Here is a 25,811-nt window from a genome sequence, read left to right as displayed (position 1 = left end):
CAGGACAGCCTAAAACTGATCGCCATCTCTGCCCTAGAAACCTTTACAAAAAGATTCCCCTAAGAAGAGAAATATCAGGCAGCGTAGGTGCCTGGGTGGTGTTGTGCTGATCTAATGGCTTCATTTTCAAGTCCAGCAAAATAAGAAATAATGATCTGCGACAGAGAATACTGAAGCCACTGATCAGTATGGCAGAAGGTGGCTAGCAATGAGCATTTTCATATTATTCTGAATACAGGTTTTCCTTATGGACCTAGTGGGCCCCTCCACCCAAATCATCAAACACTGCTAGTTTGTATTTAGGTAACGTAGGCTCTGTGGTTATAGTTCTGTAGATTTTGTTGCATGAGTGGCACCGTTGAGATGTAGTATAAAAGCTTTACCCATAATGGATCACTAAAGGCAGAACTCCAGGTAAATACATCAAAATATATCCGCACCATCCTACTTTGCAAAGGCCTGGTTCTGATCAGCTAGTCATGTGAGTCACATACCTGTGCAATACTACAAAGGAATAGGGGTTGAGTTAATTCTTGTTTCAGCTGTATACCAGGCAATGACTTACAGTATGTTGATGGACATCCATTGTCTTTTGAGCAGGAAGTTACAAACCTGAAGCTGTATAATCTGGCTGTAAACAGTGCAGAGGTGAGTTCATCACAAGACTAGCCGAGGGGTTTAGCTTTTTGTACGGGGGTATATAAACCCCTTCCTATCCCCTCCAACCTCTTAAATGCAAAACTTATATCTAAACACTGATGTGTGCTATTGAATGGAAACCACTGATATATATGTTTTTTGGAGCACCTCTATCATGCACAGCTTTTCTTTCTCAGGTCAAGGAAAGACCCTCAGACTTCACCTTCAGCAACACTGCCATTAAAGGGAGATTGTGGCCTCTCCTTAAGGTAACAGGACATGTAAGTATAACTGATCACTGAGGCATTATAGGTTGACATGGGTCAGTATGCTGCTTGCAAACGGCCTGCAGCAGGCTCAAGCAACCCAAGTTCACAAGCACCTAAGCTGATGACTTCTGCAAATAAAACATGGAAGAGAAACCCCTTTAGATGGAAAGCAAAGGCTCACAGGTTCCTTGTGTCCTACAATACAAAGCATAGAAGGCACCAATAGATGGGAGCAAGCTGAAGCCAGGAAGGTGGCACCATGTTAGCAGAGTGACGCTGCATTGCATTAATGGGCAGTGGGTAGTAGCTTGGCACGTTTCAGTGGGGCAGTGGGGAGACAAAAAAAAACTAAATAAGCAGAATATCCCCCCTGAAACCAGGGCATATGCTACAGCTAAACTGAAAGTAAAAAAAACTCTTATTTGGTCTCATAATTAAAAAAAAAAATAAAATAAAAAGCTAGTTCAGAAAGTTGCATACAAGGGTCTGAAGAGCCAACCCACCTTCAGACAGTGTGAAATAGCTATCTGTAATGCCTATGTTACAGTCCAACCAGATTTACAGAAACTCATATGAGTGAATCTGAGCCGGGTCAATGTAGATGCAGGGAGGCTCCTAGAACAGTAGACCTGGACAGAAGATGAATCCCCCCTATCCCATCTCTGGACAAAATGAACCATCCGCCTAGTATCATGCTGGAGATTGCCGGGGGATTTATTTGGGAGTACTGGCTTTTTTGGGTGTAGTGGGTCGCTTGGACTGCCACAGATGGCCCTGGATTGTGAAGGCATCAACACTCATGGACATGGTTTTGCTGGGGATCTGGGTGAAGCGTTTTCTGTCAGAACTGTATTTGTAGATATCTTCCACCATGGACAAGGTGATTGTGCGAGGGCCGTAACCTGCCAGACGGGTCATTTCATCCGTCTCAGCCGAATAGGTGTACACTGCTCGGAACTGGCAACTGCTGTCACGGAACAGGATGAGGAATTGGTTGGACTGACTCTTGTCCATGTCCTAGGGTGACATAAAACATTTATGATGTTAGCATCCATATGGAAAAGATCCTGAACAGGTAGATCATAAACAATGGAGATTTGATTGCAGAGACAATAGGCTGTTCAATGGCCTTCTAGTGGAGCACTCAGGACAGGCTGACAACACTGCTGCTATTTACAGGGTAGTGATGTAGTGTGGTCAGTCTGAAACTGGAGGTGCGGACGTAGCATCTCTAGACAACCTTTGCACCAATGCCAGCTAATTGTGTAACTGTAATCAGCAAAATCAGTAATTGACTGTCGTAAACATGGCAAGTTGTAAAATGTTGTGTCATATACCCAACAATTCTGAACCTAAATGAAATCCATTTTATTTGCCCAGCAGTCCAAAACCTGTAAGAGTTACCAACCTCAAGGACTTTGTTCTTCTGAGTTTCGTTGACTTTGCCTGCCAAACAGCAGTGAGATAATGCGTTGTGTATGATGAATTTGTTGGATTTTGCACTCGGTTCCTTGTACAACTTGGGCCCTGAAAAGGAAAGTGAAAATGATCTGAGACATCTGTATATTTAAATTGTGAAATACACAGCTTTGTCTGAAGGGACCTTGGTATCTAGCCACATTTATCAATGTCACAGTTCAGGGGGAAACTGATAACCATTTTATTGTGCTCAATACATATACATACGTATACACATACAAAGAGGATAACCAAAAATAGAAAAGAAGAAAACTAATGATCCACTTGTATAAGACTTTTTATGAAAACCCAAAACATTTTGGGGACATTTATTCAGTTCTGTTACTTGTCAAGAAAATATATAATATTACTATATCAACAGCTCACAGTATATTAGCATGGGGTCAGTGGGAAGAATGTTTCTTACATTGCTGGCCATTGGGAAGAATGTCACCCTTACAAAAATAAATAGCCAGATTGCTCAAGAAACCCCTAGTAACATGTGGAGGAACCCTGGCGTTCTACAGGACCCTAGATGCGAAATGTGTGTCTACCAGGTGACATCCTAATCAACTTTGACTTTTGATTCAAACATTTTCTAATTAAATTGAGTGTTAAAGATGTGTGAGTATTGGATGAAAGCATTTCCTAACAGACCCCCATGCCAGGAAAAGAGTGGGTAGGTTACCTGTGTACTCTGGGATGGAAGCAGGGGATGATGCTGTGGATCCAGTGTCCCAATCCTTATCTCCATTCTGAGTAAAGAGACCCCGGCTGGGAGACATGAGACCAGAGGGAGAGACTGCTCTGTAAGGAGAAGAGAGCAAGATATAGACTATTAATTAATGACCTGGTTATATAAAAAACCTCTCTTCCGAAGGGTCACTCATATTGTGTTAGGAGATTCTGCAAACCTAAATTATAAGACAAAGACTATTACGTTAAAATAATATTCAGTAAAAGTTTTGAGTTGGTAAATTTAGGAAATGCTGTCAGGTTTATGTCACTGTCTGTACCCGTTTGGGAAATTTCCCCTTACTGCCTGGGTACACACTAACACAGTCAGATTGTAATAACATTGGAGAATTGATTTGCACTGTTTTGAGAAAACACATCCATGGTACTTAACACATGTCCATAGGTGGAAAATTCCCTATACCTCTCCGGAAGGTTTGCAAATGAATAACCCTTGCGCAGCTACCATGTGTTCTTGTACTGCACAACAACACAGCAAAAGAATGAAAGACATTTAAACAGTTCAATTGATGTTATAATCAATTAAATAATATGAATTCTCTTTTTGGACGGGGGCTCTAACCAAAAAAAGTCAGAAAGAAGGCGCTGTATACCCTCCTCCTCCACTAATTATAATCACAACTAAAAGAAACTGCTCTTCTGCTATAGTTTACATCAGTTTTTCTGAGAGGCAGAAGGTTTTCCAGCTTCCCAAACACATGTGGGGCACAGTGGACTGATTTACCTAACACAGACTCCCCGTATGAATCCTAAAATGCAATTGAAGAGGCATTAGGAAAACTCTCTATAGGCTCCTTTGTCTTTGCCACCATCCATTGGTTATCCACAGAGATAGACTTTACCTTGGGGATCTGGGAGACTTCCTCATTGTTCCACTGCCATTGTCATTTCCCACCGTGGAGAGGGACATGGTAGACTGAGAATAAACTTTACTTAGCTTGGAACCTAAAACAGACCACAAATGATTACCATTCTTCACAAGTCATGCAAAATCCAAACTCATTTTCCATATTCTGAAATATAGTACCTAACAATCCTCTGACCGGGCTTCGGGCAATCATGGAGTCATCATGGAAGACAGTCTTGGGTCGAGGCTTCTTAACAGCTCGCACGGTCATGGGTTTCTGCCGAAGAACCTTGTCCAGGTCTTCCATGATCTTCAGCTGCTGTCGGCGCTGGTATTCCTGCCTTGTGAAGTCACCACGACGCAGAATAGCATCTTCTTCCTTACGCTGCTGCTGTTGTGGTTTCTGCTGCTGCTGCTGTTCCTCTTGCGGTCTACAAAAAAAAAAAAAAAAAAGATTGTAATTCAAACGATCGTAATTCAAACTACTAGCATTGAATGCAGTAGAGTAGCATTGAATGCAGGCAATATGTTCTCACACCAGCTCTCCAAGACTGGAGAATATAGACTATCATGGGAGATCCTGGGTGATCCAGCAAACATGGAACCTTCTCCAGTCTTAGAGAGCTTCAATAAATCAGGCCCTGTATAATACTAAAATACTAATATAACTACTCCAAAAAGAGTATCTAGACTGCTCAAAATGGAAACTTTATTGAAGCAAATGGTAGGTCAAATTCCTACTCTGCAAACTGAAGTTCAAATGAATCTTAGGTCCTGAAAACCATTTTTGTAGCCCTGCTTGCACTTACTTGGTCTCCTCTTTTTTCTCTTTTTCCTCCTCTTGCCACTGTTTTCGTCTTCTGGCCTCCTCTGTCCTCTTTTGCTGCTTCTCCAGCAAGGCCGCTCTCCTCTGGGCCATCTCCACTTCTGTCCTCTCTTCACTCTGAGGAAACCAAATGTCCATTACATCTCCAATTCCCAGCATTGCTTTAGAGAACTTTAAATGGACAGTAAATGGCCAATCACTAGCAGGGTGGAAATACTAATGGATTTAAATATTTAAAAAGCATACATAGGATATAATTTATTTCATGTTTAGTTCTTGCAGACTGTGGCTAAGTTACAATATACGGCAATGATTTTGTGTGACACAGTAGCAGTGCTACAAATACACAGGTCAACATGTCATTTTCATTAGATATAATTTTATGTGGGCTTTGTAGTATTCTTGATGCAGATATCAAATCTGTGTTTAGTTTCCTCTAGCATGCCTAGTGTTTGTGATGCAGCTAATTATATATTGTGTGAAATGCGTTATAAATAGCCTTAACATTACAACATTTAACGACAGTTTCTTTTAAGGTTAAAGACCACACTAACTGCAATTGATTTAATTTGTCATTGTCTGGTATGTGTGTGGTTCATTCATGACGAAAGCACAACGTCGCCAAATTACCACAGAACTTAAAACGATACACAAATTACAAATTTCAGTTGTCCACTTGGTGACCAGGATAAATGTCATCTGTACCAGTTGTTCCAGCGGACTGCGTGACTGGCTATATCGGCGTAAAGCAGCAATGCCATTTGCAATCCCAATGGTGTGGAGAGAACCGCAAGACCATCTAATCCAGTGGTTCCCAACCTTTTCAGGTCCGCAGACCACTAAAATCACCGGCTCCTGACCGCGCATGCGCGGGGAGCTGGGTATCACTCAAAGGGTAGAAACCTCCCCTAAGTGACGTCATTATGACATACCCTGCCCCCTCTCCCATTGCTGATCGAAGCCTGCGATGAGAGAGTGGGCGGGTTATGTTTAGGGACAAAGCCCGCTCACCTTCCTGAGCCTGGGAACTGCACGACAGACCAGGTCCGTGCCTCTGGCTGGTGCGTCCTCCCAGCAGGGTCCTTCTCCTGACCCCGCTCGGGGGTGCACCAACCAGAGCCGCAGACCCCCAACCGGTGGTCCATGGTTGGCGACCACTGATCTAATTGACTGCTATTTTTCCCCGAGTCAAAAAAAGTGGATCCTCAGTTAAAACGAAGCACAAAATTGTATATCCCAGCCTTGATTCTGCAATTAGGCCTGTTCCCCATGATGATTCATTGCCAGATCCGGTACCGCCACATGATGGACTTGCTTCTGTAGAAGGTGATGAGGAATGCGCTGGAGTTGCAGCCAGTTACAACCCCAAATCATCTGATCTGACTACTTGGCCAATGAAGATTCAGAACCAGAGACCTTTACACAAGCAGAGCTGAATGATCTTGTTGTATTTCAAAGCTCAACTAAATCCAAAACTGGACAAGGCAAACTCCAATAGTAATGAGGTTGAGAGGTGAATGCAATCAGTGTATAGAAGCAAAGTGGTGGTCAGCTTATCTGCTTTAAGTGGAACTAAACCCATTTTATACTCACTTGACCCGTTCTATTGCAAGCGCCGCTACCTTTCTCCTTCATTCTATCTTCAGCCATTTTGATTGCCAGGGCCAGGAGATTATTCAGACTGGGCAGCCGCAGGACAAGCTAACATGTGCTGGGTATCAGCCGAGCAATCAACACTGAGCTGCGCATGATCAGCAAATTGTAACAGAAGAGACAGCGAACAATCAGATAAGACAGTTTATTGCAGAAGGGACATTGCCTGCAATAAAGTTCTGCCTGTCCCCAAATGTATTATATAGGATGTTTAGTTCTGCTTTAATGTACCAAATGTTCTTGCACACTGCCTTACAACTATTTCCTCTCATCTGTCAACTATTTCAGCTGGTTGGAGGGTCCAGTGGGAATTACAGTCAAAACCCATAAAGACAGACAAGATTAGTAGTCACATGACGCGGGTGAACAATTGTAGGACCTCCATCTGTTAGCAGGAAGTTAAAAGGCAGGAGAGGTCCTGGCTGGGAGGATTGGTGTACAGCTACACAGTGAGTATTTATCATTTGAAAAGTTGAGTTCCAAACATAATAGTTACACTAATCAACAAGATTGAGTGAAGAAATTGCCTTGATCGATTTTTGGGTTTAGCTGGGCCCTAATGTCTTTCTAACCCCAAGTCACTGAACGGTCTATTTTCATAAATGTACCCATGAACAGGACTGTTGCACATCATCCACCCCATATTAGCTTTTTACTTGTATACCTTGGCAAATTAATTTTGTTTTGTAAAAATAAATTGGTAAAACCTATCATACAAGTACAGTGAACTAACAATGATCAGGTATCACCATTTTCTTTTAATCATTATTGAAATATAAAGCAGCTGAATAACTAGGGGAGTTGAGAATCTGCACACAATTCAAGTCTGAGTACTGATTTCAATTATATGCACAAATAATTAAAGTAACAGTAAACAGGGATTGTTTTTATTCACTGGATTAGAAATCTCCACAAAATTGGTGTGAAAATTCACAACTGCTTAAATAAATTCCCCCTTTGTGAACAATGTAGACACGCTTTCAAGAGTACTGGTGGTAACTGGTGGTAGACACGCTTTCAAGAGTTACTGGTGGTAACTTTCATGTTCTGTTTAAAGTTTAAACTAGGTTAAAAGAATTTTAAAAGGAGCCCCTGCTATCAGAGGTGGTGGTGTTACCACTATTATAGGTTCTCTTCCTATTGAAGATTACAGACAATAAATATTTGTTGTAAAACAAAGACCCCTGAGATTTAGCGGTTTATCTTTAGGATGGCAGTGCAGTTAGGCTATGTACACACGTGCAGTAATTGTCGTTGGAAAGGATCTTTCACGATCCTTTGTAACGACTTACGGCTGCACGATGCATGAATGAGTGCTGTACCTACAGCACTGTTCTGTTCTATGGAGAGGGGAGAACGATAGAGCAGCACCCATCTGTGCTCTCTCCCCCTTCACTCCCATTAAGATCCTTCTTCGTCCATGGATCCGCCAGGATGGTTGTTAGGACGATGGATGACGAGAGCTATACACACGCCAGATTCTCGTCCGATATCGGCCCTGGGCCGATTATCAGACGAGGACCATTGCACCGGTGTACATAGCCTTAGGAGGAAGAGATGATACTTTTCCCTACACTTTGGGATTTTTAAATTATTTTAAATTATTTACACATTTTTAAATTATTTACAACTTGCTATTGTCTGTCTTTGCAATTGAGGTCTCTTGATCCATGATCTGTGCTGCCTTTATGTATTCATTCCCTAATCTGAAAATAAAGAGTTTTACTAGAAGAGGCTTTATCATTCCTGGCCTGTGGCTCATTCCCTTGTCTTTCCTTCAAGATCATCCAGATTTTAAAGGTAAGATAAGGGGATCGGGCCACAGGCCAGAAATGATAAACTTTCTTCTACTAAAGGTTTTTTTTTTTATAAATAAACTCTTTATCCTAACAAATGTTTACATTCAAAACTTTAGAAAAAGTGTTGCTTTCCTGGGTCTCTCACCATGCACTGTGAATCACTTCTGCTGATCTCTTCATTACTAATGTGTGCCCTACTTCCAAAGGAAGGAACAAGGGGCAGTAGGAGGGTGAGATTTATGCAACTTATGGAACATTGATCAGCTCTGCACTTCATACAGAAGCTAAGTCATAGGAGATGAGCTATCTTTGATGTGTTATTTCTATCAAGAAAAAATGGCTCCCATATACAAATTGTTCAAAAATTTTCACTTGCCTATAAAGAATGAGGAGTAATCTTAATATGTATTTTTCTAGTTTAGTTAACTTGCAAACACCTCATGTTGCAAGAAAACACAGTTTATTCAATGGCCTTACCTTAAAGAAGAACCCAACTCCTCTTTGCGATCCACCTTCCTCTGCAGGAGTTCCCTCTAATGAGTCCATTCCTTCAACTTCTAACTCTTCAGTGGGTTGAAGCTCAGACAGTGGGATCTCAATCAAACTGCTTCTCTTTCCTTCCCTCTCTTCCCCAGCCAGTGGCCCAACGCCACTACTTTGAGGAACCACGGAGGCTACAGGGCGTGGGTTGTTTCCATGGACTTCATAAATTGGCACAGTTTCCTCATTTTCACCTTCTTCGGCAAAATGTAAAGAGGATCGTGTCTGGACTGGAACTTTGCTAGGGGAAAATTTGCGCAAATGAGGTATGGTGTCTACATTTTGGGGAGCAGTCAGGACTCTGTTGAGAGGGGGGATCTTTAGCTCTACTGGTCGTGTGTTTTTGGGGCTTTTGGGTGTTACAGGCACAGGTTGGAGAGATCTCCTCGTGTTAGGCTGGGGCGATTTTGGAGCTATTCGTGAAGGCGACTGTGAAGGAGATGCTGAGGAGGAACGAGGAGTTTGGATCTCCCTCGTTAGTCTAGTAGGAGGTGAAGACTTGGGTCGATGGGGTGGAGGTGAGGACTTTGGAGCTGGGATAACCCAAGCTTTGCTCTCTTTCTTCATTAACTTCTCCTGCTGATCCGATAGTCTTTTCATGTCTGACTGTAGTGATGATAGTGCTGAATTTAATTTTGCTACAGCTTTATTATAGTCTCCTAGATTGTTATCTAGTCCAGCCTTTGTCACCTCAGGAGAAAAGCTCACTTGTTTTTCACCCCGTGGTTTCACAGACCCATCATTTATTTTCCCATTATTTTTCTCTTCTTCATTTTGTTTCATCTGTCTTTCCTCTTCCAAATCCTTAGGAAGGCCTTCATCTGGTGACAATTTCAGATCATCCTCTTCATCATCCTCCCCTTCCTTCTTTTTCAATTGAAGAAAGGCACTCTTTCCAAGACGCTGCCGATGCTTTGCAAAAATTGCTTCAATTCTCTTTTTCTGGGCTTCAATAGCCCTTCTCTTCTCTTCAAGCCTAGCACCAAGCTGGTTCATTTCAGAATTCAAAGCTGGGCTTTTCACAGGGGATTCCTCTGCCTTTTGGGCCCATGTGGTCGTATTGGGTGAACTATTAGGCAAAGAAGATGGGGAACCATCTGGAATAACTTTGGAATCAAGCTTCTTCTTGCGTTCAGCAAAACTTGTCATCTTTGTTCCTGATCCTGCAGAGGAATCGGCCTGTGAGCTAAGAGAACTGCGACTGGACTCTTGAGTTGCCCTATTCTCATCTACATCAGAGTCCAAGCTATTGTCTCTTAGCACAGAGTCATCATCTCTAGACAGTCTTCTAGAAGTCTCATGTGTCCTATACACACCTAGATTTGGGCCTAGATCATCCTCTACCTTGGATGGCTTTGACTCTTCAGGTGAATGAAGGTAAAATCCATCTGGTGCTCCCTCCGGGTGCAGCCGGGTCTCCGAACTGTGAATAATCTGCAGTGCTTCTTCAATGGTGGGCAATTCTGTCTGTGTACCTTGTCCACCACCTGGTTTTTCCTGAACCTGCAGGTCTGTGGTGCACTTTGTAGTCAATGGGACTTTTTTAAATGTGCGTGGTAGTGATGGAAACTCAGCTGCATCCTCAGGAGGGCTGTAGGTGGCTCGGGTAATGCATTTGGGGGATTTGGGGGAAGAGGGAGCATACACTGGAGGTGTTAGGCTATCCGAGCTGACAGAGCGAAGAATGTTCACAGGGTTTCCCATTACAATGTCAACATCACTGTCAAGGCCAAATGGTATGCTGAAGGAAACTGCTTGGGACAGCGGGGAGCTGGGGAAGAAAAAACATATGTTTAGGTGAGGTTTTATATAAATGTATACACTGTTTATAGAGCACCTTTATTGAAGACTTTTGACACCTACCTTAGTGGATTCTTTGCCCAGGACTTTCCAAATCCTTCCATGTGAGACAATGAGGAAGAATGAGGAAGAGATCCTACCATAAAAAGAAATTGAAGCTCATGTTAATAAAGCCATATTCTTCTATGGAAATGTTGATCTTTAAAACTTTTACAGTGGTGGTGAGACTTACCCGTGGTCCCAGGTCGGAAGTTAAAAACAGGAGAACCCCTGAGAAATAAAAAATTAAAATTATCATTTTTTTATAGCAAAATAAATGTTTAACATCTATTTCCTAAAAGGAGTATTGCCCCATTTAGAAGATATTAACTACTTGCAAGTATTTTGAATAACTGCCCACCAGTTCCTCAACATTTCTGACCACTTATCAATGAAAAATGTCTTAAGTTACAATATGTTTGTGGGTTTCCTTGTAGGAACTGCCCATCTTAAACCCTCTACCCTCCAAAGCATTTTCCTAGGAATTATATCAGTGATTTCACAAGGCCATTCTATAAACTATTTGCATAATTATTGAGTCAAAATATCTATTTCCTGCTTTAACTTCAATTCTCATCTGGCAGACTTTGATATGATGGAGAACTCGTTGTTGATTGTAAGACTACAAGCTGCCAATTCCATGAGCAACCCCAACCATAACAACTTTACCACCATGTTTCACAGTGGGTATCAGGTTCATCTCCTTAATTGATATCTTATGCAAGACATGTTTACTGGTACTGTTGCTAAACAAATCTGTCTTTGATTTATCTATCTATAACACATTGTTCTAGAAGGTCATGTCTTTGGCAGTATGTTCAACAAAAAACTCTGTTTATGTTCTTTTTATTATTAATATTACACAGTATTTATATAGCGCCATCATATTACGCAGTGCTGTACAAAGTCCATAGTCGTGTCACTAACTGTCCCACAAAGGAGCTCACAATCCAATGTCCCTTCTTTTTGGAAGCAGATGCTTTTTTTTCTGGGACACTTCCAATGCAAAGGTTACAATGGCTCAAACTGTTGCAAGGGTTATCCGTAGATTGAATAATCAAATTTTAGGAGACTTATTTTAGTATCACTCAGCTCAGTGAGTGCAGTGGCTCTATTCCACATTTCCAGCTGTAGCTGAAGGAAAACCACCAGCATGAAAGCATAGTTTGGTAAAGATTTATACATTGCATTGAAAGTGTGTTGGTGGTTAAGTGGAGTCAGGAGGTCCCTCAATAGTCCGCTTCCAATTTCCATCTCTCTTCTCTATTTCTCACTTCCATCTCCAGTGCACACTCCAAGGCATATTGGAATTGGGAATGGTAGAATAATTCCATGCTGCCATTGCAGCTTTCAGAAACCATTATCTAGGTCAGGCCAACACAATATTGCCCAAATTAAAAAAAAATATGCAGACTGCAAAAAATATAAATGGTTAAATACACTGATAATGGTAACGATTATTAGATAAGAAAAAATAAACATGCCTTTATTTTACTACTTTGAAGTGATGACGAATGTATTGTTTTCCTCTTCCCATAATTAGCACAATAGATAATAAATAACATATTTTGGTATTGGTCTTCTCCTCCTGTGCCTCTGTCTGTATTCGTCTGTCATTTGCAACCCCCATTTAATGTACAGCGCTGTGTAATATGCTGGCACTATATAAATCCTGTTTGATAATAATAATTGTATGTAAAATAAGAAAAAAGAATACATTTGTTACCACCGATTGTAAACACATACCCTCCGCTGTGCGCACTTGAAGGTGTTGGCGTGGTGCTCTCAATGCTTGACTGCAAATCTAAAAGGCAAATCATTTACTGAAACTCTACAAGCATTACATTTACAGCTCAATCTGCAAAGAATACACTTTAAAAAGGATTTATTTTTATATCTTATATACACATACATGTGAATAGGGAAGTGTATATCCTATCAATTTGTATTAAGGATTGTTATCTATTTATTGTATGTGATAGGGGGCCATCATATATACTCATCACATAAGTTCGGATACCTTCTGCCCAGTGCTGTACAATGTTGGGAGTTTACACACAGGACATTGGCCTATATACATTTACACACAACACACTAAGAATGAATGTTTGGTCAACCCAATTGTGTGTTTATGGACATATGGCTTCATATTATATAACAGGAGGGATTTGTGAAACATATTATAGTGGCTAGCTCACAGAAATACATACCTCTAGGTTGTACAAACTCTGGTTTAGTGACTTCAAAACAGTAATACAGGTCTGCTAAGAGTGCAACAAGATTCACCTGATGAGCAGAACAGAGAAATGTAACACATGAGATGAATAGTTTATGGCACATGTGCAGGAGTAGTATAGGTGAATGTTACCCATTACTTACCCGCAGAGCCGTGGGTACATAGAGCAAGTCTTCCAGGGCAAGGGGACAAGATGGAGGTAGATGCTGAGCACAGAAATCTAGCAGGAGCTGAAGGTTGTACAGACTGTCAGCTACAGACATGGTATCCTTCAGGCAGACATCTGCAGGAAACAGAGATCATCATAATGGTGGCAGCTGCACCGAATTCTGTTATCAATTACAAAGCAAAGCCGGATAATAAACTCTGTTAACTACTAATGCTATGCAGGATACATTTCAGCTGTGACAAAGACAAAGGGCCTGGTTTATTAAAGCCCTCCAAGACTGGAGAAGAGAGAATATCATGGGAGAATCTGAGTGATCCAGCAAACCTAGAATGGATCTGGTCCAGGACCGAAAAAATAATAGCAAATGATTTTAAGAAATCTATTCCAGGTTTGCTGGATCACCCAAGGTTCACCCATGATAGGTAATCTTCTTGCAGAGCTTTAATAAATCAGGACCAAAGCTTTGTACGAGCATAGGGACCACTCTGTGGCTGTAATTTGTAAATCTCATTGGACTCAGCTGCAAACAATTGTCAATTAGAATCGATATCCATGTATTTTAGCTTCACATGTCATCTTACACAGGAAAATTACTTTAACCATTTAATATCTTTTTTTTAATAAACTATAATCAGCTATAGGTAATGCTCATTCCACATTTTATTTCACTATTCTTTTTTACTATCAATATTTTTCTTTTCTTTGATATTCATTTCGGCTTTTTTTAGTGTCACATAAGATGAAAACATGCAAAACTAAAAACTAACTTTTTTACATAAGTTTTTATAATTTGAAAATTATTTGATTTATAATTTGAAAAAAACATGTTTTATATCAGAAATATTATTTTAGAGTAATTGTATATAGGACAAAGGTCTGTAGTTAAAGAATAAAGTTATTTTTACAAAAAAAGTATCTAAAAAAAAAAAAAAACAAAAAACATATTTTGTCCTAAATAAAAGCATTTGTTACTTTGTAATAAATTATTGTGGAATAAAGGCTCAGTGGAGACGTTATACAATTTTCTGGTCCATAAGGTTCAGTTCCTGCCTACTGGTAATGTTCCTGGTCACCTCCTGGCAATGGGTAGACCAAGGCACTACGATGGTTCCTAATGAACCGGCATTTCAATGTTTGACAGCGGGTGGTACAGGAGCGCGTACTACCGCAATGATTTCTTCCTATGGGTGGCTGCAGGTGAGATAAGTAGGGACATGAGGAAGCGGTAATCACACCACAATTTCACAGTTTATTGGAGTAAAAAGTTATGGAAACTTTACAAAAAGAACATTTGGGACTCTTGCATTCAGGCTCCAGGAACCCCCCTATCACTAGAAGTGTCTAATATTTTACAACATGGGTGCTTGGTTCTTATCCAATATAACACACATGTATGGAATCTTTACTCACCTTGCAGTCGGAGCTCATTTGGGCAGTAGAAGTGGACAGTGGCAGCCAGTGCACTCCCATTAGATAAGTCTCTGATGGAAGACACTGAAGTGAAGCATGGAGTCTGCCTGGACAGAGCCTTGTCCTTCCGATACCGGATCTAGTAGAGAAACAATAAATGGTTTATACATTGAATACTACGACCTGCCCACACCTATCTACTGTGTAGCCGTCCGCTGTGTAATACAAAATGCACTATACATATACTATGCTAAACCGGCACTGTCACTTCCCTAGCAAGCATTATACAGACACCGATGTAACGTCCCCAATCACCTACAGCGTGGTGCGCATTGTGTGATTGAATACTACTCCTGTGATATTACATTTTACATTGTGTGTGCTGCACTCGTCAAAGACTATACAGGGCAGCGTGTGAACAGAACATGCAGCCACTACAAGGGTATGTGCACAATACATACATTCAGCAAGCCGTGGAATAGAAAAAAAGAAATGAAAAAATTCATATAGAAATTCTAATATGTTTTTGTTAAGGGGTTTAATGGTACATCAACAAAAATTATAGAAACATTCGGCAAATCTGATTTTCTTCCCTTTACACGGAGTAAAGACCTATAGTATAAAGCAAACCAAAAGAACTTTGTATAATCCATGGACTGCTTTAATGGAAATGCTACTTATCCAAAAGTGGAATTAGTGAAATCCCATTACTAAACCATTTATGCAAGCTTTAAAGTGAAGTCTGAAAAGGGCTTGAGATAACAAAATGGCGGCCTTTATACATTGGTTTCACTCGTGGTAAACTAATCAGTGACAAACTTGTTATCTGGAAGTGAATATTTAGCAGGGAATGAATGTTGTATTCTCATTGAAAGCCATGGTAGTCCGTTCTTTCTTACTCTAATGGCATTATTTGAAAAGCCTCATGTGAGAATTTTTAGATGAGAGCATGCATCTTTATAAATGGACCCCAAGTGTCTAAACACGGCATGAAAACACATTTAACTCTTCTTGTAGTGTATAATGAATGTACCAGGGTAGCAGATGGCTCGATCGGAAAAGCAGACAACAAGTTGTCAGTCACAGGGGGAGCCGTCATACAGAGCGAAGGACAAGATGAAGACAACATAATTACCAGGCGTTAGAGGTTTACATGGGAGGACCTTAGCTACTACATATGTGTTCTTTGAGGTTATTGAAAATATAAGCTACCCATATTACAGAGGGGTGCAGAGAAGTTCCTGGCTTTGCCCCCTTCCAGATTAAATAGTAAAATGAGTGTGGGGGCATATGACAGCCTAATATCATAGTATGTAACTGTGCAAATATCAGGTCTTTGCGATTCTTAAAACTGTTTTTTTCTTTTAGTGAGAAGCTGTGATGGCAGAGGCACAAGCAAGTTTCACATCGGTGGGAGTTTCTCCAGGGAAAGTCAGCAAAGGACATTCACACTGAGATGTCACAAACACTGGGGGAGAAGCGTCCTTCCTTTCCCGGGAGAAACAAAAAGTTCATGACGGCCCGTAACTCCAACAACGTGAAACTTGCTTGTGCCTCTGCCATCACAACAACAAAAAGTTTGTGACTTTTTTGGCCAGGCATTGTATATCTCCATTAGACTGAGACGAGAGCTTCATCCTCTCTATTTGTCCTGTTGACCATCGTCACCCAGACAGAAGGTGGTGGGAATCTTCCTGATATGGCTACATCTAATATTGTATTTCTCCTCAGCTTGGAAAGAATGCCAGTTTGTTTGAAACAAGCTTTAAAAATAAAGGGTTTTATTTTTACCAAATTATCCAAAACTTGAATTATACTTTTGACTAGAGATACACTTAAGGTAGACCTACAGGTCCAAAAAAATCTAAAATATAAAGTTTAAGCAAGGGATCTAGATCAGGTTTATGTATACAGAGGATGTCATTATAAAATACGTATATCAAGAGAAATACGGGACTACCATATAATATAAATATTAATTAGTCGGCTGCTATGCAGACCTAATGGCCAGGACACATGGAGTTGCTAACTTGCAACAATTATAACGATATTCCTCATCTATATATTTTTTAGGGTCATAACTTCAAAGCCAAAGATGTCAGCATGACATGAAGGCAGCTGGTATTTTCAGAAATAAAGGTCAGTAATGAAAACCTGAATACTTATTAAATGATTAAATATATGAAAAAAAAGCCCTACAAAAGAAACAGATGCAGCCCAAGTTGTTATATAAATTTGTGTTCTCGTGTTTATATACACTTTAAGTGAACATTGGTAAAAAAAAAAAAACAATCGCTATAGGAATATGAGCAATACTGACAGGCGACCAACCAATTATCCTCGTTTTAACCAGCTTTAAAGGGGTTTCACACTACTTTGGACTGCTACAAAAGTGCATCTGAACACAAGTCCGTCAACACATAACAATGGCCAGTAGGTGACTTTGCTTAACAAACATTCACTCTATAAAAAATTATATCCATACAGCAACCATTGTCAAACTGAGGTCCATGGAACCTTGGGGTTCCTCCAGAGGGTACCAGGGGTTTCTTGAGGTCCAGCTGATTGGCCTTCCTTTTGATGGCACCTGCATAGTCCCTGAATTACCACTTTGCGGAACCAGTAGCATAACACGAAATTTCGCTCCCCCACATCCACCCCTGCCATTGAATATGAAGATTTTTTTTGCAGGCATTTTCAGCCTAGATCAAAGGTGTCATGGCTCCGATATGGCAAATCCAAAATGGAAGCAGGTAGATCCAATTTGCAGCATTATTTTGTGACAAAGGGGGGGGTGGAGCCTTGACACTCTGGACTCAAAGAATGTAGTTTGAATGGCGCTGGGTGTCATTGAGCCCAGAAGAAGAGTTGTGTTGCACTGATGAATGGGTGGATCTGCACAGAACAGCTTCTGGAGAACGCAGTCAGTGTTGTTTTTCAGACAGCTGCTGGTGAATCCTGCTTGGAACTTATTTTCCATCCATCCAGCCAGGTGCTTGTATTACACAGTCACTGGCAGATTGTAATGTATATGGCCAGCTTGCCATCTACCATCTTCTGTGGTGAACCTAATACAACAACAGTACCTATTTTTAGCTAATTTATACTTGTATGTTATTCTACTTTATTATTACTAGCCAGAGCTGTAAATTTCACTATAATTCCAAAGGACTAGTACAGCCTGTTTAACTGAATCAATTTTTACAAACCCCTAATTACACCTGTCTTGCACAAATAGGTCATGGAAAACTCGCCCTAGAATTACATCCTATGTTTGTGTGCTAGAATTGTTAAATGAAACCTGTTCTGAAAAAAAAAAAAAAAATGAAGGTTGCCATTGCTGATTTTTTGTCTTGAAAATTCTAGTTCCCTGGTGGCGGCCATGCTAACTCATGCAGCCCATATGGATCCAGAACAAATATATTGGTAAAGACTATGATCTTTTTTTTTTTTTCTGACTTGCAAAATTGTTTCAGGCCAGTGACTCTCATTACTAAAGCCAGTGGGTCAGTGTAATACCCAAATAGCATTTTACATTGCTCCCATATTTCTTTTAGGGAAGAACCAATATTGGACTGGCCCATCAGAAAACCAGAAAAATTCTCTGCTAGGACCCAGTGATGCTCCCCAAAATGAGGTTCCTTGCACCATATAGGAGTGTTTCTGAACCAGGATTCCTCCAGAGCTTGCTAGGGGTTTCTTGAGCAATGAGCAATTTTTGACTCTTAGGTCAGTTTAGGTGATACCAATGATCTTTTAATCTATCTGTAACGGTGACCACCAACATTATGTACTGTGAGCTGTGAATATAGTATTTTTAGTAGGGGTTCCCTGAAGACCTGAAAGTTATTTTAAAGGTTCCAACATGTTAAAAGAAAACAGTGGGCACACTAACGGGTCCCCTGGACACTGCTGCCTTACAAAAATGTGCCACCATGCCAGGAAGGCAATGCATACTTTTGATCTCTTCTTCTCACTTCCTCTGGCAGACCCAGGTCTCCAGTATGGTTCTGCTTAAATCTAGTTCTTAGATAACTACACCAGAGGTCCATAAAGGTCAAAACTTTGAGCAGAGGCTGTGAGCCTATCAGAAACCAATTTGATCCCAATATACATTTCTATTCCAGTAAAGAAAGAAATTCTAGAATCTGATTGCTCCAGCACCAATTTTAATTTGGTTCTAGCTCTCTAACTGGCCAATGTGACTCCATGTTTTATTTTACCCTAGATATGTAGAGATATTATAGGCCTCGGTTATTTAAGCAATACAGATATATATTCTTTGTAAACACATTGTCTATTACATTTTAGCAAATCTTGGAGCTAAAAATCCGACAGTTCGATAAACACATTTTTGTGCCAGGTAGCGTAAAAGGAAGAAACTCAGATTTGACTTAACTTAAAGAAAAATTACAATAAATGTTTTAATATCAAAAAAAAAAATTGAGAATTCTGGAAATGATGGCGTGCACAATACGTTACCACAGGAGGCTTATTCCCAGACTCCTTTAAACAAAAAGCGATGGCATGCTAAACGCAACGGAAAAGAGCAACGAAGAAAGTCAGGGCAGCTTCATATCAGAGGGAATGACAGAGATACAGAGAGTCTGGACAGCAGGGCCTAGAGCAGGAGTGTCCTTGTTTCAATCAGCAGTAGACTTGTCTGGGGATAGGAATAGAAATTACTGGTATAATGGAGAGAGATTTAAATGGCTGCCAGCCACAGGCAAGCAGTAATGGATGGGAGAGAATAATACAGCATAGCAGATCTCTGCAGGATATACAAAAATGAAGCTAATTGGGATAATTGTTTGTCATTAAAGAGTTGACTTCCTGTTTTCTTGGTGGAGAATAAAATTATTAAAGTGGTGCCGCAATATTCCCAGGGGAAAAAGGCTGCATTCCTGAAATCTGAAGGTTTTTTGGTGCAGTTTGGAGACACCAGACAGAATATTACATCAGATAGATTATTATGGATCTAATATTGTATTGAGTACCTCAACTATTAAAACCCATCTCCAGCCAAAACATTTTAAAGGGGAATGAAATTAAAAAAAAAAAAAAAAAAAAAAAAAAAGTCAACTGGAAGTTTTAGGCAGAAGGAACATACAAAATCTTGCTCCTGGTGCCTTTTAAATGTTTGCTTGTGCCCTGCGATGTAGTGCCCAGATGCATTCCGGGTGGTGCCAGGAACAAACCTAGGTGTGGTGGACACGAACAAGAGTTCCATCATCAGTAGCTGAAGAGGGCTGGGATGGTCCCAGAAAAGATAGTGGAAAAGATGACAGCTTTTGGAGGTTGTAAATTCCTGGAACCAACATTGCTGCAGGGTGCTTAGAAAAGGGTAGGTGTGTGGCATAATTGGCAACTAAGCTGTGAATATACACTGAATATAGCACAAGCTCACCACCCACCAATGTGAGATTAGTTCCACTTTTACCAGATTTTGGATAGGCTAGCGAAGGGCTGTAACCGAATATCTTCCTTGGCTTAAATAGAAGTATTTCCCTATTAGAGGAATCCAGGAACAACGTCAGGCTACTGCTGTATAAGATTCTCACCCGAGACCAGCAGGACTATTCCTCTTGGGTAACAATCATCTAACGTGTGTACATTGCCCTGCCGATACAGCATGCTTTGTCCTAATTGTCAATGATCGTTTCCAGTGACTATTATTACAAGTCTGAGTTAGACTTCTGATGTTTATATTGCTGCTTGTGTCTTTCCGTACTGGTGACACCATTGCTTCCCATTTCATGTACGTATTCCACATGGACAGGAGGAAAAAGTATCCCTGAGAAAAAATGTATGCACTGCAAAGTTTTCTTTCTATGAAATCACAACTCTATTTTTTAGTGATCAGAAACTGGTTGCTCAACTATTTTTTAAGCATTTCATGTCACAGCAGGACCTTAATTCCCTTCTGCAAGCTTAACCATAAATCCCTATTCTATTGTACCTTAGCCAGCAATAACTAGCTATAGATCAATGTTAATCACTGGCATTAGCGATTTAGAGAAGCAATTAATTGCTGCTACAAAATCTCCATGTGACGTTGTTACTAATGTGGTTACTAAAAAAAACAAAAAAATAAATAAAAAATGTTGGCTGGAGTTAGGCTTTAAATGTGAGTCAGGTCTCTATTACATGCCATACAGGTAAGCAGCCATTCTGGGATAAATCAGTATATGGGAGGAGGCACCTCATACACCAAACTACTAACAATAGGCAGCAAAGAAACTGAAGGAAATTTCAGCGGCCATTTTTCTAGGGCAGGAAAATTAAGTAGCTCAGGGAGATGATGTATACTGATCCAGCAAACTATATCAAAGTCTATAGTAATCAATGTTACCAAACAAACTAAGCAAACAAAAACTTTGGGGTGCGTATATTACCATGTGACATATGCTCACCAGAGAGGATATATCTAAAGCTTTCAATAGTTCTCAATTAAAACCCCTGAAAAGTTCTTACTGGTTTGTCCCCATTGGGTAGAGTTACCTTCTATACCGGTGATGATGAAGAACAGAAAACTATGGGAAATGTAATATTTTATAATTGTCATTATTATAGGGATTGAAACCAATTGGGAAACTTATATTGGGGAGGACATGGGGGCAAAGTGTGCCATGGCACAAAGGCACTGGACCCTCAAGCCGATTCTGCATAGGGACGCACTGTTGGCTAGGTCCGCCACTGCCTGTACTAGTCACAATATTTTAGAGAGATTTGCTTTAATTTCTTTGTCTTTGCTTTAATTTATTTTCTTGTTGTGTCTCTAGTTTGGGAAGTGAAGAATAAATCCCTTTATCAGAAGACAGCCCTAGTAAAGGTTCTATCTGCTACTTGACCAAAACGATTTTTAATAAAAACTTTATATTAAAGAATGTACAGAGGCCACATAGCTATATCTCGACACTGCACATTGTCAGTCCGGTCCAAAAGATGTTTTTGCATCTAACAAGCATGCCATGGGGGTGGCTACATATGCTGGGGCTTGTAAATCATTTGTGCCATAAACAGGACATTGCTGCTTTAAACCCTTAACAACTGCACCATCACTCTCACAAAAACAAGTTGGGGTTTTCAAGAAAAAAATAAAATGAATACAAGATGACAGGCATGCCACAATGGATTTCATCAAACCGAGTTATGGACTGAGTCTGTTATAGCATCACCTCTTCGCCAGGAAACTCTTTTTATAAAGGTAAATGATAATGGTCGAAATATCCAAATGGTTCAGGACAGCGAGAGTGGGCCATTTCCAAAATCTCTCGCACTACAAATTGGACAGACCAAATAGTTCATGGACTAAGAGGATAGGCAGGCTGCAAAGGATTCTGGGATACCAAAACTTATCTATATGGCAACAAAATGAATCGAAAAGTAAATTAAAAAAAAACAGGGCCAATATGCAAAGAAAATCTGGCTCAGGTGCCAAAAAGGAAACAAAAGCAATCATGAAAACAAATACATAAAGTTCAAAAGAAAAGAAAAGGCTAAAGCACTCATACATATCAAAGAAAAACAGAACCATTTATCCCATAACCCTTTGCTTATGACCCAGATCTTGTTATATCGCTCATGCATTCAAGCATAACAAAACAATTGCAGAGGCATTGCCCAATAGAAAAGGGGGAACTTGTATGCCAAAATCAAGAAGTATAACTGGCACAGGATTAATGGGAAAGGAAACAAGAAAAGCCACTTACAGGGACCAGCTTCCAGTACCAGCGGGAGGGGCACTGGAGAGAAAGAGAAAAATATGGAAGGGTGGAATAACGTAGAGAAACTCACAGGACACAGAGACCGGACAGAAGGAAATCAAAAAAGGGGGTTAGAGAATATTGTCTTCCTAAGCAAAGTGATGGCCGCCATTTTGGATTGTGCCTCAATGGGGTAACAAGGCCACATTAATATAAAAATAGATTTGTTCTAATAAAATGACGGCCCTCAGACTGTACGTAGGATGTAAATACGACTGAAATCATGATTTAAGAAAAGATCAGGAGGAGCATTTGTAAAAACCTGTGTACAGAACATTGTATAGGGGGATTGAAGCCAAAACCACCAAATTCTGTATTCTTTTTATTTAGCCTATTATAACCAGGGCCAAGTTGGTGCAAACCATTACCTGTACACCTGTTCTCATACCTATGCCACATAATGGGGTTATAGAAAGAAAAAACATGGGGGATAAAAACAAAAAAACAGGCAAAACACGCAAAATAAAAAAGGAGGAAACCACTGAAAGGGCATTAAGAGCAACTGAAAATGCAAAAATATGGGGACAATATATAGGAACTATTGAATACTTTGAGCAAACTGTACGTCCCTTCTACCAGATCATTTACATTTCAGCAGTTCTGTATTTAAAATGAAAAAAATGATTTCCACATCTTGGGGCTATTAATAAATACAATATAGTTCAATTTTTGTGTCCAGAGTTTAGCTTTAAAGTGCAATTAAAGCCAAAAAGACTTTCGTAAGGAAGGGTTAACAACTTATTGACTTTCAGTTTGACACCTGTGCTAAATGTTAGGAAAATTTGAGGAAAAACAAATTTTTTGTGTCAAATGTCAAAGAACAGGCATTAAGAGGAAGCCTTCCAATGCATTGTGACAACTGTCATTCCATCACCTTGCAGCAATAAATTCTCACTTCTTGTTAGATATTCAGAAAAAGAAAGATGACTGACGGATTTTTAACCCTTCCATACTTTGATCAAAAGCAACAATAAAATTACCATTAGATATACTCTAAGGTTTAGGTTTCTTAGTCAAGCTTAGTTTACAGGTAAGCTTCCATAGGAGAAATTTGGAAGCTACTGGACCTTTACGTCTAAAAAAGTGCCAGTTTCCAGGCTGCCATGCTAACTTTCTGGTTTCAGGAATTAGGAGTCACTGACCTACAGCATATGTACTCGAGTTCTGATTTTACTTGCTGCAAATGTGTTGCAGGTCAATGAATTATTGTACAGCTTTTTGAACAAGAAGCCAGGGATGAGAATTTGGTAAGTATTCAGACGAGTAAGGGGAGACTGGTGGGGTAAATAATAAAATGCTTATTAAAATGTGTATTCATTTCAGGGATTTTATTATAATTCCTATCCTCATACAAAGCAAGCTGGACATCACTCGAACTGGGCGCGCAGAGAGCGGTGGAGATGCATGCGCGCAGAGTGCGGTGGAGATGCATGCGCGCGGTGGAGTTATGTTTGCAGAGAGTAAAAAGAATATATGTGCAAAGAATAATGGGGATATGTATGCAAAAAGTCATGGAGATATATTATATGTGGAGACAGTAATAAAGATTCATGCACAGAGTAATTGGAAAATGTTTACAAAAAGCAACAAGGATATGTAACAGAGAGAGATTTGCGCAGAGTAATAATGCACAGGGCGTAACAGGCATATGTTCACAGAGAGAAACACGGATATGAAACAGAGTAACCCAGATATGTATGAAGATTTAAAGGCCAACAGAAACATTACATGGTGTCAGGAGTACTAGGTAGCAAAGGTGGTTTTGGGGAGGAATGACTAATATGGAGGGAGGGGAAAAAAGCAGAAACTAAAAAAACAGACAAGCAAAAGGTAATCTGGGTATATCCTACAATACATACTGTCCAATGAGTCAGATCTACAGAACCAGAAAAATTGAAAAAATTAGCTACATCAGCTTCATTTGCTGGGAGCGAAAGGGGGCAATGAAAGACGGATCATTTTATACACATTAAGGGCATATGGAAAGAAATACAAAGTGGGCACTAAGCACAGATTTATACCTCCAGGGCCCAGGAAAAGACAGTTCAGCACATTCAGGACCATTCAAACACACAAACATGTTAATTAGTCTCAGATTACTTACCCCGGCTTGGTTTTGTCCTTCTGGGGCAGATAGCTGTTTTCGTCCTTGTTCCCTCTCTGCTTCTTCCAATAGTTGGCGGTTTATCTGGTAGAAGTACATATAAAGAGATGTGTATAAGGATATATGTAGAATGACTGAGGCACTGGCCCAGCTGGCACTGACCCATTCCATGATGTACCAGAGAAGTCCATGTTGTCCATGGTATAATTAGTATGTTGGGTTGTAAAACATTTATTAAAATATTCACCATAACACAGGTGGAATAATGTACCTAAAATTCCTATCATGGTTATTTATATGCCCAGGCAGCTGGAAATTTACCCTGACAGCTCAGGGTTGTCAGACAAGCTGGAGCTCATCAATGAACGCTGCCAATTCCAGCCATGCCCTTAGTATTGGAACAATGCCATGCTGTAGGATGATGCCATGCTGAAACGGCATGACTCTTAGGGTGACAACACATTAATTGAAAGAGATGGGAAGCTGCATGGTCACCCTATATCAGGAAATAGACCTCGGCTGCCAATATCACAATTACATTACTGTCACTGCATAGACAAAAAGAATAGATGATAGAGATTTATTACATACTAGATTTTACTTTTTGAAGTTTTGTTGCACTATAAGTTTTGGATGTTAATATATTGGGAGGTTTAACTAAATGACAACAATAGAGAATCTTCAATGACGTACCTTGTCGACCCAAGTAAGCAGCTTACTCTCCACTCCAGCCAGGCCGGGGTCTTCACTGGCGGGCAGGGATTCTGTGCAAGAGAAACGTCGCCCTCAGCTGGCAGGGACAGACTTTACACTTTTTTTCCCCATGTACCTGAAATTCACTGAGCAGAGTTAAACTAAAAGTTAACTTGCTTTGAAGCAAGTTCATGCCATTTTATTAAAAAAATTACTGTATGGTGTCCGGACAAGTTATTTCATTTTATAAAAAAAAGGTATTCACGTTGGATAAGGGTACTGGTGTAGCTGGCATTGGTTGGTAGCTGTACCAGTTTCTACGCTCTCAGTGTTCTGAGATTTCTACTTCTTCTGCTGTGTCCACTTTATGACTGCACAATCTTTGTATGCAAAGCATGATTGCTAGAACCAACAAATGGCTATAGGAGATCATTGTAACAGTATACAACCACAATGAAGCTAGAATGTTCCTGGTCACAGTGGTGATTTACTAGAAAGATTCAGGCTGTTTACTTACCAAAGGAGAATTATCCCCCTGCAAAGGATAATTCACTTATCACATAAAGGATAATTCACTTAATGAATGTGGTGACAATTCACCCAATCACATGCATTTTTTCCTAAAACATGATTGGACGATTGACGTCAGCAAAGCTTTATCCCATTTACTGAGCCAAGTGAACTATCCCTTTGCAAGGTGAACAACCCATATCCCTTCAGCAAATCAACTCCAATGCTTGATCTGCATGATGGCAAGCTTGGATGAGCAACGAGTACAAGAACAATACACCTGAACACACCCGCCAT

At 40.2% G+C, this 25,811-nt stretch overlaps 1 protein-coding gene across 1 annotated transcript; it reads right to left on the bottom strand.

Annotated features, from left to right (window-relative positions):
* Nucleotides 1–1,346: 1,346 nt before the first annotated feature.
* Nucleotides 1,347–25,811, bottom strand: CAMSAP3 (calmodulin regulated spectrin associated protein family member 3). The gene is made up of 18 exons (XM_072398908.1): nucleotides 25,805–25,811; nucleotides 25,005–25,096; nucleotides 24,312–24,395; nucleotides 22,154–22,186; nucleotides 18,924–18,971; nucleotides 14,442–14,580; nucleotides 13,006–13,145; nucleotides 12,837–12,912; nucleotides 12,373–12,430; nucleotides 10,820–10,857; nucleotides 10,651–10,723; nucleotides 8,725–10,558; nucleotides 4,779–4,912; nucleotides 4,150–4,400; nucleotides 3,965–4,067; nucleotides 3,055–3,173; nucleotides 2,317–2,435; nucleotides 1,347–1,925 (listed from the first exon to the last, which is right to left on the bottom strand). The coding sequence occupies exons 1-18, from the start codon at nucleotides 25,809–25,811 to the stop codon at nucleotides 1,623–1,625; spliced, it is 3,651 nt and encodes a 1,216-aa protein (XP_072255009.1). The 3' UTR covers nucleotides 1,347–1,622.

The sequence above is a fragment of the Pyxicephalus adspersus genome, chromosome 2 (genome assembly GCF_032062135.1).
Source record: "Pyxicephalus adspersus chromosome 2, UCB_Pads_2.0, whole genome shotgun sequence".
NCBI lineage: Eukaryota > Metazoa > Chordata > Amphibia > Anura > Pyxicephalidae > Pyxicephalus > Pyxicephalus adspersus.
Note: the sequence above shows the minus strand (reverse complement) of the source record. Positions and strands in the feature narration are given on the sequence as shown.

Excerpts from the sequence above, each read along its gene's own strand:
- CAMSAP3 (XM_072398908.1), bottom strand. Across the intron at positions 10,724-10,819 it reads CTTCCGACCTGGGACCACGG|GATCTCTTCCTCATTCTTCC; the intron begins GTAAGTCTCACC and ends TTTTTATGGTAG. Across the intron at positions 1,926-2,316 it reads AGAAGAACAAAGTCCTTGAG|GACATGGACAAGAGTCAGTC; the intron begins GTTGGTAACTCT and ends ATGTCACCCTAG.